Source organism: Anthonomus grandis, chromosome 10 (assembly GCF_022605725.1).
Source record: "Anthonomus grandis grandis chromosome 10, icAntGran1.3, whole genome shotgun sequence".
NCBI lineage: Eukaryota > Metazoa > Arthropoda > Insecta > Coleoptera > Curculionidae > Anthonomus > Anthonomus grandis.
Window position 1 is genome coordinate 16,039,889 of NC_065555.1, and position 16,874 is coordinate 16,056,762.

The window sequence follows — 16,874 nt, forward strand, 5'->3', positions numbered from 1 at the left end:
TTCTTTTTGATTCTGCAAAAAAATGGTGGTTTCCATTTTTTCTTGCAGAATTTTTAATTTTCACGAAAAACCTTAAACCCAATATTAAAGTCGACAGGTTCGGCCATTTTTTCAGAAACGGTCCATTTAATTTTTATTGAATTTATTCACTACTTTACAGATGCATTGTATATTGGAATATAAGGTCAAAGGATTTCACGTGTCTCGCCTGTACTAGCTAGTAGAGCCCATACCAAAATTTTGTTGATAAAATCCATTATTAAATTGAAAATATTTAGATAGTTCTGACAAAAAAGGGTAAAAATTCTAAATTTCTACAAACATTTAGTGTTGTGTGGGTGGGTAGGTGGATTTATAGTGCAGGTGGCTGCTAACTATAGGTCTTAAGGGAACTTTTATTTTAAATATTTTTGGTAAATCATAAAAATGTGGTGTTTTGCTATTATGTGGATTTAATTTAAACCTATCATTATCAAAAAATGTTTTTTTTTTTGTTTTTTAAGTAAAATATAAATTTGCCTTTCAATTTTTTCTATAGGATCTTTAGATAATTTAATAGGTAATTCTTGATTTATATTTTCATTATAAAGTATATTTATTTTATTTATATGAATTTGTTTTGGTTTTTGAAAACTAACGGTAGTAGATTTAACTACCGGAACAAATTAGGTTTTTTGAGTCAATAAATAGGGTTTTCGTTCTTTTTAATTTCAATAAAAAATAAAATTACGTAGGATATTAAAAACAAGAAATGACCTCAGAGGTCGATAGAAAACCTAAGCTCCTGGGTATAAAAAAATCTTTTATACCCCAACTAAATTATAGTATTTAAGAATTATTGGACTTAGATTGAATTGAATATAAAAAGTGTTTAAGTGCACAGAAAGTCTGATATCTTAGAAGGATAAGGAGACCTTGTAGTAAGGTAAAAGGTCAATAAATCCATATAAGCACTAAGGATCCTGTACAAAGGGGTCCGTGGTTCGATTTCTACATTCGACAAACGTTTATTTATTTTACATTTATGCTTTATGTGGTAACAGTGTCCGTTCAATTTTACCAATTTTAGCTTTTAATTTATATCCTTGGCTTGTATCATGTAGTGCGGTTATTTGTTTTTTTTTATTAGTGAATACAGAAGATATAAAGTTATTAGTTTGTAACTTTAGTGTAAATTAGGTTTAATTAATAAGTGTCCTAAAGCCTAATATTCCTGTTTCGTTCGTACAGTAGGTCTGTGAATACCTAATACAGGCAAAACACGTGTACTCCTTTGATCTTATATTCCAATTATTTGAGACCCGTGACTTAGAATTTCATTTATTACTATTCAAAATTATTCTTACTGGGTGCATAAATGAGGAAAATATCAGTAAATGATTTGGATTAAGTTCCGTCCCCTTGCAAAAAAACTAACAAACATAACCATTATTAAAACCATATAACTGCTAAGTAATTGTAAGGTGTTGGTGAGTACATAGAGTTACGATAAATTTTCGAGTTACGATAAATTCATACGTTCCCATAAATTTTCGATGGGAATAAGATCGGGTGACTGGGATGGCCATTTTAAAACTGGTATTTTTTCTTCTTCGAAAAATTGCTTCATAATTTTGGAGGAATGCTTCGGGTCATCATCTTGCTGGAATTGGAATCTCAATAGTAAATTGTCTTCGATATAGGGCAACATAACATCTCTGAGAATATCCCTGTACATAAACCTGTCCATTATGCCCTCTATGCGATGTAACGGGCCCATTCCATAACCTGAGAAGCAACCCCAAACCATCACTGATCCACCTCCATGCTCCATGCTAACACGTTTCAATTCATGCTTTGTCCAGTGTATATGCTGACGGGCAAATTCCAAACGGGCTAAGCGAGTCTTTTTTGAAAGCAATGGTTTTTTTGCTGGCCTACGTGCAAATAGATTCTCTTCTACCAACCTTCTTCTTACACTGCCGTTCTAATGAAAAACGCAGTAACTTAAAAATTTTCGATTTTGAGATTTTTACATATTATTGTGTAAAATAACATTCTCCATATCTAGAAAAAGTAATTTTTCAAAAAAAAAATTGCAAACGAAAAAAAACGCCTAATAAATATGCAGTATCTGCAAAACGTAATGCTTTTCTAAAGATAAACGCAGCATCTGATTTTTCTAGTCAAAAATGCAGCGTTGCAACTGATGCCCATAAAATGCTGCGTTTCTCGTTAGAAATACAGCAAATTTCGGCGCATTGTTTTCTAGTGAAAAACGCAGTATCGGCACTTGCTGCACTTTTAACTAATATCTGAACGCGATTTCGTCATAAATTATTAGACAACACCGCAGTATTTCAATCGAACGAACTTTTTAGTCGGTTTGGATCAGTCAGTGGTTGCATCTTATGCAGTTAAGTAGCGTTTTTTTTTACGATTTGTGTTATTTTTTCGGTGATATTTAAAAATTTTAAAGTAAAATTTTATTTTGATCAAAATGAATCATAGCTGGAAACCTCAACACCAGGTAAGTAAATTAGTATTAACTGTGTTTGTATTTTGAATTAGAAAATACATTTTATTGCTCTAGATTTAGTTTATTTTGTGTACAGATTGTTTGACCATGGTGTGTGATTCATTCGACAAAATTATTTGATGAATATCAAATAATTTTTTTGCCTGATATGTAAACAAATATCACGCGTTTGTGCCTATCAGAAATGAAAGCTTATTTACGTGGGATTATTTTTTTTAATACAGTCACGTGGTTGGCTCTTGTTTTTATTATCCACAAACACGTGATATTTGTTTACATCAGGCGACAGAGTTATTTGACTTTAGTATAGATGAATAATAACTATAAATCGTCTTATAATCTCAAAGTATCGTCATTATTCCCGCTATAACGCACAATAATAACATTTTGTAGATTAAATCCAGAACCCAGCTTATAATGTCTCGAGCTGCTGCACGTAAAAGACCTCATTCCCCTGACCCTAAATATGTTGGTGATGGCGTAGAAAAAGAAAATATTTATTATACATCTGTCATTGATGGTAGTAGTAGTAGTAAGTATTTTTAATTTAAGGTTTTGAATACTTTATTGGATTTATACATTATATACATATACATATATGTATAAATATATTATTTGTACTTACGAGTACCCTACTAAAAAAACCTTCTGTGTTGTACTTATATGTTTTATCTTTTTAGAAAAGCCCATAAACAATGATAGCGATAAAGTTTTGGATATATCCAAACCAATCTCTAAAAATTGTTTGGATACAGGTAAAAAATAGATTTTTATTAAAAATCATATCAGAATAACAATACCTATTACGTATTTTAGTAACTCAAGATCAACAATATCTGCATTTGGGAATACTTAAGGACAATCAAAATACGGATGGTTCATGGTTAAAGCCAGTTCTTAATCATGGACTTGATAATGTTTTACCGAATTCGATATTTTCGAATACGGAAGAGTCTGTGGCAAACGAGACAATTTCGAAAGTTCCTCAAAACAGTATTAAAATGTTTGGTGGTAAGTGAGATTTGTTATAGTTATTATAATACACAACAAAATTTTTAAATTTTAAAATTTACTAAGGTGTAAATTTTAAGAATATTTGGTCGTTAATTATCAAATTAATGTTAGTTTTTTTTTAGATTACGCCGAACAAAGCTTAAACGATATATCTTTTAGAAGCAGTATTTTTAACTTAAGTGATAACGAAAAAACTGCAGCGGATGAAAGAACAGAAAAGAGCTTTGATCTAGATGAAAACGAGGAAATCAGAGTAAATGAAAATTTAAAAGTTGGCGTCAATCCAACTGAAAACGAAAAAATAACGGTGCGTGAAAATACAGAAGTCGTGAACATCTCTGAAAATATCCCTGCTTTTTCGTACCCTATTACCAAAGACGGAACTACATCAAAAAGAAAAAAGTTCCATAAGTCGGTAGATCAAAGAAAGCAGGCAAATCAGGAAAAAAAGCGCAATTTTTTAATGTTAAAGAACCATGTAATAACCAGTGCCCCAAAAAATGTGTCGAAAATATAACGAACGAAACACGCCTGCAAATTAATAAGGACTATGTTTCTTTAGGAGACTTGGAAAATAAAACGTTCTATTTTGACAAATACAATGCAAGCAGCTCCCACCAAAGTCTTGAAAAACGCTGCTTCTTCCAAAAGTCGCACTATCCAGCACTTTTTTCAAAATGAAACTGGAGAGAGAAAACAAGTGTGCAAAATATTTTTCCTTACCACTCTCCGGTACAACAAGAAAAATGATCGGTTTGTACTACAAACCATCAGTAACAGCGAAAATCACAAAACTGTTAACCAAGATTTAAGAGGTAAGCAAATATAAAACACCTTAATAGAATGTTTTTTTTTTGTTACTGTACAACCACCATATGCATGATAAAAAGCAACGCAAAATTAATAGACACTACCATTAAATTATGAATAGTTCTAAGTTGTTTATCTTAAAACGGAAAACTTTTCTCACGTCCTTGAGGTCTAAATTTTTTATTTAAATACATATTAGTTTTTTCTGTTTCAGGAAAAAAAAGGTCATCAAACCAAAATTGATAAAGACAAAATATCAAAACACATTGAGTCCTATAACCCATCCATATCGCATTATCGCCGAGAATATGCACCCAACCGACGGTATCTACCCAGTGATATTAGTATTTCCAAAATGAATAAGGATTTTATAGCGAGAAATCCCGATATAACTTGCAACTGTAACTCTTTTTGGATAATCCTTAAAAAGAAAAATATATCTTTTACAAAGTTAGGTCACGAAGAGTGCGAGTTATGCGAAATTTTTGAAAATGATGAACATGGAAAAGAAAATTTGGATCCTTCTTGTGAAATATGTCAAAAATACACTATTCACTCCAAAAAAGCAGAGCAATCAAGGGCTCTTTACAAGGAAGACGCCAACAAAATAAATCCTAAGAATGAAGTGTACTACTCAGCCGATTTGCAAAAAGTTATAATGCTGCCTCGAATGGAAAGCTACAAAATTGCAATTTTTACACAAAGAATAATTGCTTTTAACCAATCCTTTGTACCAGTCGGCACAAATCAAAAAAATCTCAGGCCAATTGCCGCGATATGGCATGAAGGTATTGCCGGCAGGAAGAAAGAGGACCTGATCAGAGCATTCCATCAATTTTTCTTAAATAATAGAGATGCTATTAAAATCACTTTGTGGCTGGATAACTGTGCGGCCCAAAACAAAAATTGGACCATGTTGTCGTACCTTGTGTATATAATAAATTCAGGAATGATTTCTGCACAAAAAATCTTTATTAAATACTTTGGGCCAGGCCACACATTTATGAGTGCAGACAGTTTTCACAACCAGGTGGAACTCCAAATGAAATACAAGAAAAATATTTACGACTTTCCAGATTTTAAGGAGGCTGTTGGGGCAGCAAATTCTAGCAAAACTCGAGTTATAGATATGAATATTCACCAGTTCTATGACTGGCTAGATTTGACATCTATAAATCGCATTAAAAAACTTAAACCAAGGCCGTATATCAGTGATTTTACTACACTGATGGTAAAACAAGGCAGTAAAGCAATATTTTACACGGAAAATTATGACTATGAAAACATAAAAACTCTAGAATTTTTAAAAATTAAGAGCGAAAAAGAGCCCATTTCATTACCCGGTGCAAGAAACCAACCGAGAGGAATCAACCCAGAAAAAAAATCTGCTATATTAAAAAAACTGTGTTTCCTGATGAGCACAGACAGGCAAATATTTTGTCAAGAAATCCCAGAAAATACGTTATCAAGAGATTTAAACACCTCAATTGATTAATTTTTAATTATAGTTATAAATGGGTATTATTGAACATTCAATAAGAGCAGGCACTAATTGTGCCATTCTTATTATATGTCAAATTATAATGTAATTATGTCAAATGATTGCCAAAATAAGAATGGCATAATTAGTGACGACTCTTAATTGAATGTTCAATAATTCCCTAAATTAATCATTTAATATTATTATTACTTAGTATTTTATTGACATACATTTTTCTATGTTACCTTTACTTCTGTTTAACAGTGTTACTAATTTTAATTTTATTATGTTCCTATTTTTTTATAAAATATATAGTTAAAACGTTTTTTTGCATGTTAGTAAAAAAACAAAGTTGTCGTTATAAAATAAAATTATAATTATAATCTCACATACTGCATTTTACACTAGTAAATATGACATACTGCGTTTTTATTAAGCAAAACTAATGGCATACTCTTAAAAATACTAAACAAAAACGCAGTAAGTTGAATAAAAAAGTTATTTAAGGTGCAAATTCACTGAAACCTATATAAAAAAATTTGTTTTATTTTTATTTATCATTCTGTGAAAAAAAAAACAATAAAAATATACATTTATAAAAAAATACAAGCAAAAAAACGTTTTTTTTGCGTTTTTCTCAAAACTGACGTTCAGGAAGTTACTGCGTTTTTCATTAGAACAGCAGTACAGTCCTTGAGGAGACATTACAAATCCCTAGAGCCTGTAATTCTATCTGAATTTGACGAGAAGTCATGAAAGGGTTATTCTGGCTAATTTGTTTTAATTTGCGTACAGCTCTAATGTCCATTTTTTTTGGTCGACCAGATTTATTTTTTGGCTCTAATGATCCTGTCCTTTCATATCTTTTGATAATTTCCCAAACAGCTTTTCTTTTAACATCAAATCTAAGAGCAATATCAATTTGACGTCACCCGCGCGATATGCATTAATAATGCGTTGTCTTAAATCAAGAGAGAATCTAAATCCGCGTGGCATGTTGCACCTTGAGTTAAAGAGAAGCTTATGTTATAAATATCTAGACAAAAAATGTATTCCAAAATTGTTTTTGTCTATCTACTTCTGACCAGCTATATTTATATTATTCCTTTATCTGATAGCAAGCAAAATATTTAACTGAAATTTATTGGTATCTTTTTATAGACCGCTTTACATATAACAATAATTTAAAATCTATGGGACCTGTGGGTAAATCTTTAAACAATTATATGAAAATAATACTTTGTCTATCTATACTTTTGGCCACTACTGTATGTATATTAAATCGAAAACTACTCCAGGCATTCTTATCAGATGTTACTCAAAGTTAAAGACATTTCCAATAAAGAGTTCTTGTAGATATTGCGTGTGTTAGACTCACATTTACGAGAGATGAACCTAGGCATGGCTGAAACTTAAATTGTGAAAATATATTTTATTTTCAATCCGGTTATTCTTGTCTAGCATCGAAAACATTGAGAAAAACGACGATTTGATTAAATAGTTGGCTTTTTATTGAATACTTCAATTACAAAGTTATAATTTTTTAATTTAAAGCCAAATATTAAAAAACGAGAAACTTTTTTGTAATCATATCCAGACACAAGCCGGTTGAACCAACTTGAACAATAAATTATTCGCACATGATACTCATCGTTATTGTATTATTTACAATTAAGCTTATCAAATTTAATGCTTATCAATTTAATAAACTGCCTTGACACCAGACATCTGTACTTTCAATATAGTCCTTATCCGTCAGAGACCAATTAACGAGGATAAAATCACAAGATATTGATTTACAATTTGGTTATCTTTATTAATCAGGGTTAATTAAACATATATAAGTGTGCATTTTGTTCTAAAAGCACTATAAAAATATATTTAATTGCCTTTTATTACCAATTTTATAATTAGCAATATAATCATTATCAGAGATTTGTGTGCGAGATTGATTATTAATAAAAGACCCAAAATTTCTTGTGTACTTACCAATAAATCCCTTTTTCACCAACTCCAAGGTAAACCTTCTGGTGATCTTCTCAAGTTCATGTTCTGAGTATTTCTTAGGGTCGATCTTGATGCCGGCCTTACCACCTCCAAAAGGTACGTCTACGCATGCGCACTTGAAGGTCATCAAAGCTGCTAAGGCTTTCACTTCGTCTTTGTTGACCTCCGGTGAAAAACGCATACCTAAGATTAAACATAATAAAAAAAAATTGAATTGTTGAAAAGGGTTTATGGAAGCAGTGAAAAACCACACAATTACTATTAAAGTTTAAACTATCCAGAGTATATAAATTTTTATCATAATAATTTATATAAATTACATCACAATACTGCCTGCTTTACTGACCTCTTAAAACTAGTATTTGCATTTCTTAATATTATTGAAATAGGATTATTTTTACCATAGTTGTGGAATGATAAGAAACATGAAAAACATTTGCATGTCGCCTTCTTTTATCAGAAATAATAAATATATAATATGATTTAAAAGATCAGGACAGTCACTTATTTCAATGATAATTTTACGTAGAAAAGTCATTTTAAGGTTTACTCTTCACCTTTCCAAACTATCGACATTAAGAAATAATGAAATAATATTCATCTCTATTATAAGATGTAGTTATGACCAATAATTAGTAACCAATAATATTTCGAAACTTAGTTCCCAAGTTACTAAGTGAATGAGAGAAGTTGAAGTATATTTCATATATTGATGATTTATATATAATTTGGAGAAATAGAGGCAATAATTAATAATTTACCAGTCATAAGCTCTTTATAAAACTATATATCGATGATATTTAAATAGATGATAGTGAAATTTGGACAGTGTCCAAAATTTTTTGTGTTATGAAGTTTATCATTGAACGGAGTTAATATAAGCCACGTGTATTTATTTTTGCTACTGCATAACGTGAGTACAAACTGGATAATAATAGGTAGTAAGTCCTGGATTATTAAAAATGTAGAAATTATTAATTTTACTAAAAAAAATGATTTAACTCTTGGAATATATAGGTAAAATTTTGCTGAAAGTAAGTAGCAACTCAATGAAAATATTTTGATTTTTAAATGAGTTTTTTGATTTTGAGAAAGCTACTAAGGGTACGAAAAATCTGATTTATTCATTGAATTATTATAATAAACAAACTTATCTAAAAATAGCCAATAGCCACATCTATAGAAACATTTTGATTTTTATAGTCATAGAAATATTTATTGTGTACATAGTTAATTATACAAAACACAAATGGTGTTATTCGCGTGTATAGCGATCTTCCATAACACCAGGTCAAACAAAATACATCTAAAAAATATAAATATATAGAATCTTACAGAAAACGTTATAACTTATACAAGAACATTTAAGTAAAACATTTAGAGTTTGAAAAGAGACATATAAATTTAATAAAATGTATAGAACTTCTTGGAATTAAGAATTGCGACAGGTATAAGGGACTATTAGTATTTTCTTATGCATACACAAAAAATTAAGTTTAACGCGATGAGTTTCTAGTAGTCATTAGATCAATATAACTGAGTTATGTGGACAAATTTACGGCCCCATATATATATATATAACGCATGCATGTAATTTGTGCTAATTGAATTTTTCTGTGATACTCACTGGTAAGATAGTGATAATAAACAACATTAAAATAGAATATCTGACTGATAAATAAGTGATTTAACCAGCAGCATCTTTGTATATTGTGGGAGAAGTTTAAATGCATATAAAGATTACAGTTTTACATAAGCAGAAGTAACCTTTTTCTAAACATGGGATTGAAAGTTTAAAGAAATATCAAATACAAGCCCCAGGTTGCGAGCCTGTTCAACAGACCGAACAATGTCTCCATTTCTATGAGGGAAAGTAAAAGGTCAAATTTGGACCTTACAGAATCTGATAGTTATTAGATGGACGCTTTTTTTTGCGTTAAGCAACAACCCATGCTTTCCACCACTCTTCCGTCCTTTCTTCGCTTTCTACTTCTATTTACTTCCGCATTTTACCTCCTAAGATCTTTATATGAAGAAAACCACTTACAAGCTTTAGTGCAAAAAGAAGTACAATTTGGCAATAATAATATCATGCTTAGTAAGGTTAAAAGACATGATACTTCGAAAAACATATTTTTAGAAATGTTACTGGCAATCGTAGCACCCTTGCTACGGCAGTGACAGAAATGTTACTGGCAGTTGGCGTACTATGACAAGCTCTGAAACCCGACTGAACGGTTGGTAGTATCTGCTTAGAAACAATAAATTCATTCACCATATCAGAACTCTGTAGCTCAAGCATTTTCCCAAAACTCGATTAAATGATAACGCATGTCTATAATACTTTAAAAATATTTTAGTTTTTTTTTGAGTTATTATATTTTTTTTTATACTTTGATTTTTAAGTTATTATTGATTTTCTTTGTTACGCTGCACGAATAATGGCTGGGCAGAAAAAGTTCTTCGACCTAACAAAGCCTGAAAATGTCGGAGAAATTCATCGCATTCTCTATGAATCTGATTCAGACAGTTTTTCGGATGACAGCGAGGAGGAAGATGCCGTTATACCTGATTTTAGAGAGGAACCAGAAGAGGATGAAATACGCGGCAATTAAATCAATCTTAATTCTTTTATTGCACCAGAACAGACTCAGGATACCCTTCCATCTGATACAGATTCGGAAGATGACAATATACCATTGGCAGAAACAGAACAGGCGATCAACAGAGATATGGTGGAAATTTTACCAGTGCCTACCAAATTAAGGGGTAAAAATGGGTTTATGTGGTCAGGTAAGAAAGGCGCAATTCATCGTACACCAAAACGAAATCTGGTTTTGCATTTACCTGGAAACAAAAACGAAGCAAAACATATAACATCGGGAACTGAAGCTTGGAAATTATGTTTCACTCAAGAAAATCTCGATAAAATTACCCAATATATAACGAGATCCAAGTTCAACAATGAAATATTCAAATAAGAACGATGACCAAGATACTGATGCCCTTGTTATTACGCCAGTAGGTAAGAGACCCTCTTGGACTAAGGATACAAACAGCATTGAACTCCAAGCACTTTTCGGGCTATTTTATTATGCCGGTGTTATGAAAATGGCCGGAGTTTTGACCAAGGAACTATTTGATAAAGACACAGGAATTCCAATATTCCGTGCTACCATACCCGAGGCACGTTTCAGGTTTTTGATAAACTGTCTTCGCTTTGATGATAAGCAGTCCAGAGCTGAAAGAAAAGAAACTGATAAGCTTGCAGCTTTTCGAGAGGTATTTGAGAGGTCAATTGTTAAAATGAAAAACCTATATACTCCTTCAGAATATATTACAATTGATGAACAATTGGTTGGTTTTAGAGGGCGATGTCCTTTTAAAATGTACATCCCTTCAAAGCCCAATAAATACGGAATCAAAAATTGTGTTGTCCTGTGATGCCAAAACAGCTTTTGCACTTGATGCTCAAATTTATATAGGAAAAGGTTCCACACCAACTGATGTTCCTGTAGCTCAGTATTACTGTAATAAGCTAACCAGTTCTGTCCAAGGAACAAATAGGAACTTGACCATGGATAACTGGTTTACTTCTATTGAGACCGCGAAACATCTTTTGGAGAGGAAAATTACCATTGTTGATACTGTGAGAAGAAATAAAAAAGAAATTCCTGAGTCGTTTTTAGAACTCAAAATTCTGCCATGTTTTGCTACAGTGGACATCTGACACTGTGATCGTACTGTCCACCCAAGAGTGCTAAAAAAGCAGTAATTATGCTTTCGACAATGCACGAAAAAGGTGATGAGCCATTTACGACCAAGTTACCAGAAATTATTCAATTTTATAATTCTACAAAAGGAGGAGTGGATACTTTAGACCAGTTGTGCCACACTTATTCTACTGGTAGAAAAACACGTCGCTGGCCATTATGTCTGTTCTATAATTTGTTGGATATTCTGGGATATAATTCAATGATTCTTTTGCGTGGCTCTGGTGAAGTGAATAAAGAAATTGTAAAGCACAGGAGAGAATACCTCAAGAAGCTTGCTCTTGACGTGGTCAGACCACACATGATGAGTCGTTTGGAAGCTTTAACTTTGAGGCGCGAACTCCGCGAAACTATATGTAGGGTCCTCAAGATAACCACTTCAGAAGAAGTACCTACTAGGCTTACAACAACAGTGGGTAGGTGTGTGCTTTGTCCCAGAAGAGAGGATCGAAAATCGAGAGTAAGCTGTGCTGTGTGCAAAAAGTTCGTGTGTTTGCAACATCAGAAAAAAATATGCTCAGTGTGTGCCGCATGAACATTTTATTATGGATGTGCATTAAAAGTGTTCTTAGAGACTCGGTTTAAGTTATTATTTTTCGATAAGTGAATAAATTTTTCGTTTTTGTAAAATACGACGTGTTTTATTTGGGGTACGGTTGTACCCCTGTGTAGCAGATGCAGAGTCGGAAATAAGTGTAGCATTCCAGGGTTAATAACCTGTAGTAAGTTATGAGTTTCCAAAATTGAATTAAAGTAAGTAAAATAAGTTAAATTGATATCGTCCATCAGGATAACAAAATCATACATAGGGCCTAAAATTAACATAAGTGTATCAACAGTTCCAAGTTGTTTATGACTACAAAATAATTAGCAGTGCCGAAAATCTGTTTTAATTGAGTTACTTGGATAAATTTGTTGAAACTGAGTACCATGTCCAGGAAAATAATTTTTTGAAGTGTGGTTTCCTCTTACTCTTGATCTCTTTTGGATACTTGTCAAGTTCACACATCTTCCAGATTTCTTTGGCAATTGGAAAAAGAGTGAAAAATTACTTTTCAAGAAATTTATCAATAATAATTTCTCTAGTTTATCATGATTAGAAACTTATATTAAATTCCACACTTTATGAAGTCTACAGTTGTAATTCATTTAACAAAAAATCAATATTAAAAAAAACGCAAATAAAATTTGTCGTGGTAGTGTACCTATTAAATGCGATAAAATATATTCTATTACATAATTCAACCCAGCCAAGCATACAAAATTATAACTTGAAACCCAAATTGTTAACAATGTTACTCGACGCCATTTTAATTATTAACGAACACATTTTACTATCGCATCCATCAATTTAATTTGTCAGGACAATGCATTATCATACAATTCAAACCGGTTTTTTTTTCCTCGTGTAAATGACGCAATACCACAAAAATAAAAAGTGAAACCTTGAATCTCATTGGCTAAAATAAGAGGCGCGATTTTTCCCAGGTCACCCTGGTAATATTTTTACATTTTTCTAAGATAATAGGATGTAAAACTTGTTAGCGTCGGTGCGATAATTGCTTTCTCGTCACACTGTGAGAAATCTCTTATATACCTCCGAAAATTTGAACAGCGTTGGTAATTTGCTCACGCCAGTGATACACCTGAGCTAATTATGCCTATTAGCAATTCACAACTGCACAAAATCAAATGAGTTATAATTGGACATACAATATTTGGCACCCAGATATCCTAGTTGCTGCTAAAAATAGCATATTGGAGAAATACGTAAAACAGGTCTAGAATATTATCACTTTTAAGTGTGTACTTTGAAATATAGAAATTACTCACTTAAGTGGTTGACCTGACACTGTACGCAATTTTAGCTAAGGTTATATAAGAGTGCTTGACTAATTGTATCGCATGTTTGTCAAAGGTGGTTCACCCTTTTTCACTTGTATAGATAGAATCTTTGATACAATGATAAAACCATTGAGATAGTTGTATAATTATATCGATATTTTGACCTTGAAGGCAATGGAAGAAATGAAACAGATAAGTTAAGAGGTTGTATTGGCTATATACAGGGTGTCCCGAAAGTAATGGGACATAGAACAACAGTAGATTCCTTACGTCAAAATAATGTGATTGAGGTTAACTTGTCTTCTCCTAACTTTAATAGTAACTGAAATACAGGGTGTTAAAGTATTATTTGAGTTTGAAAAGTAACAAAATAATTTCCTTTTTTAATATTACATAAAAAATGTGTATATAGGAGCAACCATTTTCGAAATAATCGCACTTTTAGGTTTTCATAATATGTGAATGACATAAATTTACTAGATTTTTAGCAATGCAATCCTAAATAAAATAAAATTAATACCTAAGATTATTGATATTCATTTTATTAAAATTAGAATAGTTACTAAATAAAAAAAAATATTACGACTTTCTTGTTAATTCTTATATCATAACCAAAGTAAATGATATTTATTTTTTTTTTTTTATATTTTATTTTCAAACAAATATACCAAAAACAATAATAAACAAAGAAACATACAAATAACGCTACTATAACAACAAAATGCTCTCCATTAACGCATCAATGCATTTTGAAATAGGTTTATCAAATGACTGCCGTATTTTAAAAAGAAGATCTTCATTATTTTTTAACACATTATAGAGAATTTACAATTTTTACATTTAGTTCATATAGATTATTTATAGAACCATGATAAACAATTGATTTCAAATATCCCCAAATACAGAAGTCCATGGGGTTTAAGTCTGGACTACGCGCAGGCTAAAGCAAAGGTCCTCCACGGCCAATCCAACGTTCGGGATATTGCTCGTCAAGGTAATTGCGTATCTGTTGAGAAAAGTGTGCTGGCGCCCCTCTTATCTTGCATAAAATACATGTTCTGCCTAATATCTTCTAAAAGACCTCCAAGTTCATTTCGTAAGAAATTTAAGTACGAGTATCCGTTCAAATTAGGTGGTAGTTCATGGAGGCCTATTATATGGTTTCCAATAATACCACACCAATTTTAACTTTAAATTCATGACTGACAACTGAATGGGGGTTTTCAGTATCCCGCATATGACCATTTCTAAAGTTAAATTCGCCGCGTCTAGTAAGTGTAGCCTCGTCTGTGAATAACACTCTCCTAATAAGCCAAAAAGTCAATAGATCCAGTTTCAGTAAGCCAGCTTTAAATTCTTTAGAATAATTTATGGTTTGGTTGCTGTCTATCTGGAAATATTTCCATCTCCAAATTGGTAAACAAATTATGCCTAGACATTACTTAAAATGATTAAACTTAAGAGAAAAACTTTTTTACTCGTTTTAAAAGTTTTATATGACATTCAAAAAGTTTGACATAAATAATGAGCCTGGTCCTGGCTAAGGTTAAACAAATATTACTTTCAATAAAAAATTAAAACTCAGCTGGAGAGAACGGGCTATCTGCTAAAATATTTCTTTAACATACCAGATATAACTTTGAATGTCCTTGTTAAAGCTATTTTTAATTAAATTAAAATCCGCTAAGGTTATCCCAGTTCATAAGGCGGGCTTGATGAACCATGAAACTTTAGACCCATATCGCTCTTGTCCACACTTTCAAAAATCATTGAGAAGATGGTCAGGAGTCGTCTGGTGTTTTTTTTTAGAATTCAGGAATATTCTTAGTGCTTCTCAGTTTGGCTTTCAAGAGGATAAAGGCACTCAAGATGCAATATACAATCTTTTGAACGATTTTTAGGTCCACAGTGGAGGAGTTTCTGCTGCCGCGTTTTGTTACTTGTCGAAAGCTTTCGACTGCGTCAGTCACGAGATTCTGCTGCGAAAGCTCTTCCACCATGGCTTCAAGGGCGTTGTGGCAACCTGGTTTTCTTCATATCTAAAAGGTCGCTGTCAACGAGTGTGTGTGGGTCTAAGTTTTCTAAATATAAAGTTGTCGACTGGGGGGGAGTCCCTCAGGGGTCTGTATTGGGACCAATGCACTTTCTCCTTTATATAAATGACCTTACCCAACTCTGTATCCAGGGAAAATCTACATTGTTTACGGATGACACGACCATTCTCTGGCATGGTTTTGATATCGACTCCCTACGCAGAGCCATAATGACTGATCTTAAATTTATATTTGAGTGGTATAGGGCAAATTTACTATCTTGAAATCCACAAAAGACTAAGCTATTATGTTTTACAAATAACCATAGCCTTGATAACATTCTTGTTGCCAACTGTCCTGTCCAGCAGTACTGTGTCAATAAATTTGTGGGTCTAGTTATTGACAAGTAAGTTTGGGGAATATTTACTGTCCCTCAGCAATCGAGTTTCTGCAGGCTGTTTTGCTGTAAGAGTGGCTTGTCAAGAGCTTGGAGGGGAAATTGGAATTTTGTTGGTATGGCATCTGCTTTTGGGGGTGCGCTAGTAACTACCTTCTGCAGATTTTGGTTGTTCTTCAGAAATGTGCTGTGAGATATATATGAGGGATATCACCTAGAGTCTTGTCGGCGATGGTTTATCAAAGAGAGTATTCTTACTATCTACTGCCTCTACATACAGGAAGTAGCATGCCTGATTTTCCTAAATCAACACAAGTTTGTCACCCAAAATCCGAGATATGTTACTCGCCAACATGGTAATATACGTCTTCCTATACCAACATCTGCTTTAGTCAAGAGATCAGTTTTTTATGAGGGTATAACATTTTTTAACAATTTGCCGAGAAGCATTAGGGAGGCAAAATCTCCTAAACAATTTAAATTACTATTAAAAAAATTCTTATGTACTCGGGTTTATTATTCAGTGTTTGAATATTTCAATGACACTCATAATGTAGCTAACTAGTGAAGAGATGCTAATGTTAAAAAGAATAGTATTAGGTATATATGTGCATATTTAATGTTCAATGTTATGCGACTTGTGTATATTGTGACCTTCTTTTAATTGTAGTATTATTTTATTTTATTAGACACAATAAGGCTTTGTTTATAACATTTTTTTGTTGAGAACAATAAAGCATATTTGAATTTGAATAATACAAACGCTTGTCTTCAACGTCAACTGCCGTTGCGATTTAATTAAAGTAGTAAATAAATATTACTTTAAAACATTTTTTTGAAAAATGGTGATTCTGTGGAAAATGGTTGGTCCTAGCAACTTTAATAAGGTATACATTTTTTATGAAAAATTAAAAAAAGAAATTTATTTTGATACTTTTTAAACCGATAAAAATTGATTAAATTTCATGTCAGTATGTCAATTGGTTCAGGACCTATA

At 32.0% G+C, this 16,874-nt stretch overlaps 2 protein-coding genes across 5 annotated transcripts in view; one reads left to right on the forward strand and one right to left on the reverse strand.

Moving 5' to 3' along the window:
* The window catches only part of LOC126741610 (glutamate dehydrogenase, mitochondrial), an 87,370-nt gene that overhangs the window by 58,247 nt on the left and 12,249 nt on the right, over positions 1-16,874 (reverse strand). For all 3 annotated transcript variants that reach the window (XM_050448110.1, XM_050448109.1, XM_050448111.1), the window contains exon 3: positions 7,812-8,012. In XM_050448110.1, the coding sequence (XP_050304067.1) occupies positions 7,812-8,012 (201 nt within the window). The remainder of the gene's footprint in view (positions 1-7,811; positions 8,013-16,874) is intronic.
* LOC126741611 (uncharacterized) lies at positions 2,302-6,106 on the forward strand. Of its 2 annotated transcripts, none has more exons than XM_050448114.1 (6): positions 2,302-2,509; positions 2,912-3,050; positions 3,199-3,273; positions 3,335-3,529; positions 3,655-4,347; positions 4,557-6,097. In XM_050448114.1, the coding sequence occupies exons 1-5, from the start codon at positions 2,480-2,482 to the stop codon at positions 4,047-4,049; spliced, it is 834 nt and encodes a 277-aa protein (XP_050304071.1). In that variant the 5' UTR covers positions 2,302-2,479; the 3' UTR covers positions 4,050-4,347; positions 4,557-6,097. The 2 variants fall into 2 exon arrangements, with proteins under 2 accessions (XP_050304071.1, XP_050304070.1); XM_050448113.1 differs by having other exon boundaries at positions 2,368-2,509; positions 4,557-6,106.

Coding starts and splice junctions, on each gene's coding strand:
- LOC126741611 (XM_050448113.1), top strand. CDS start 4,698: ATGAATAAGGATTTTATAGCGAGAAATCCCGATATAACTTGCAACTGT.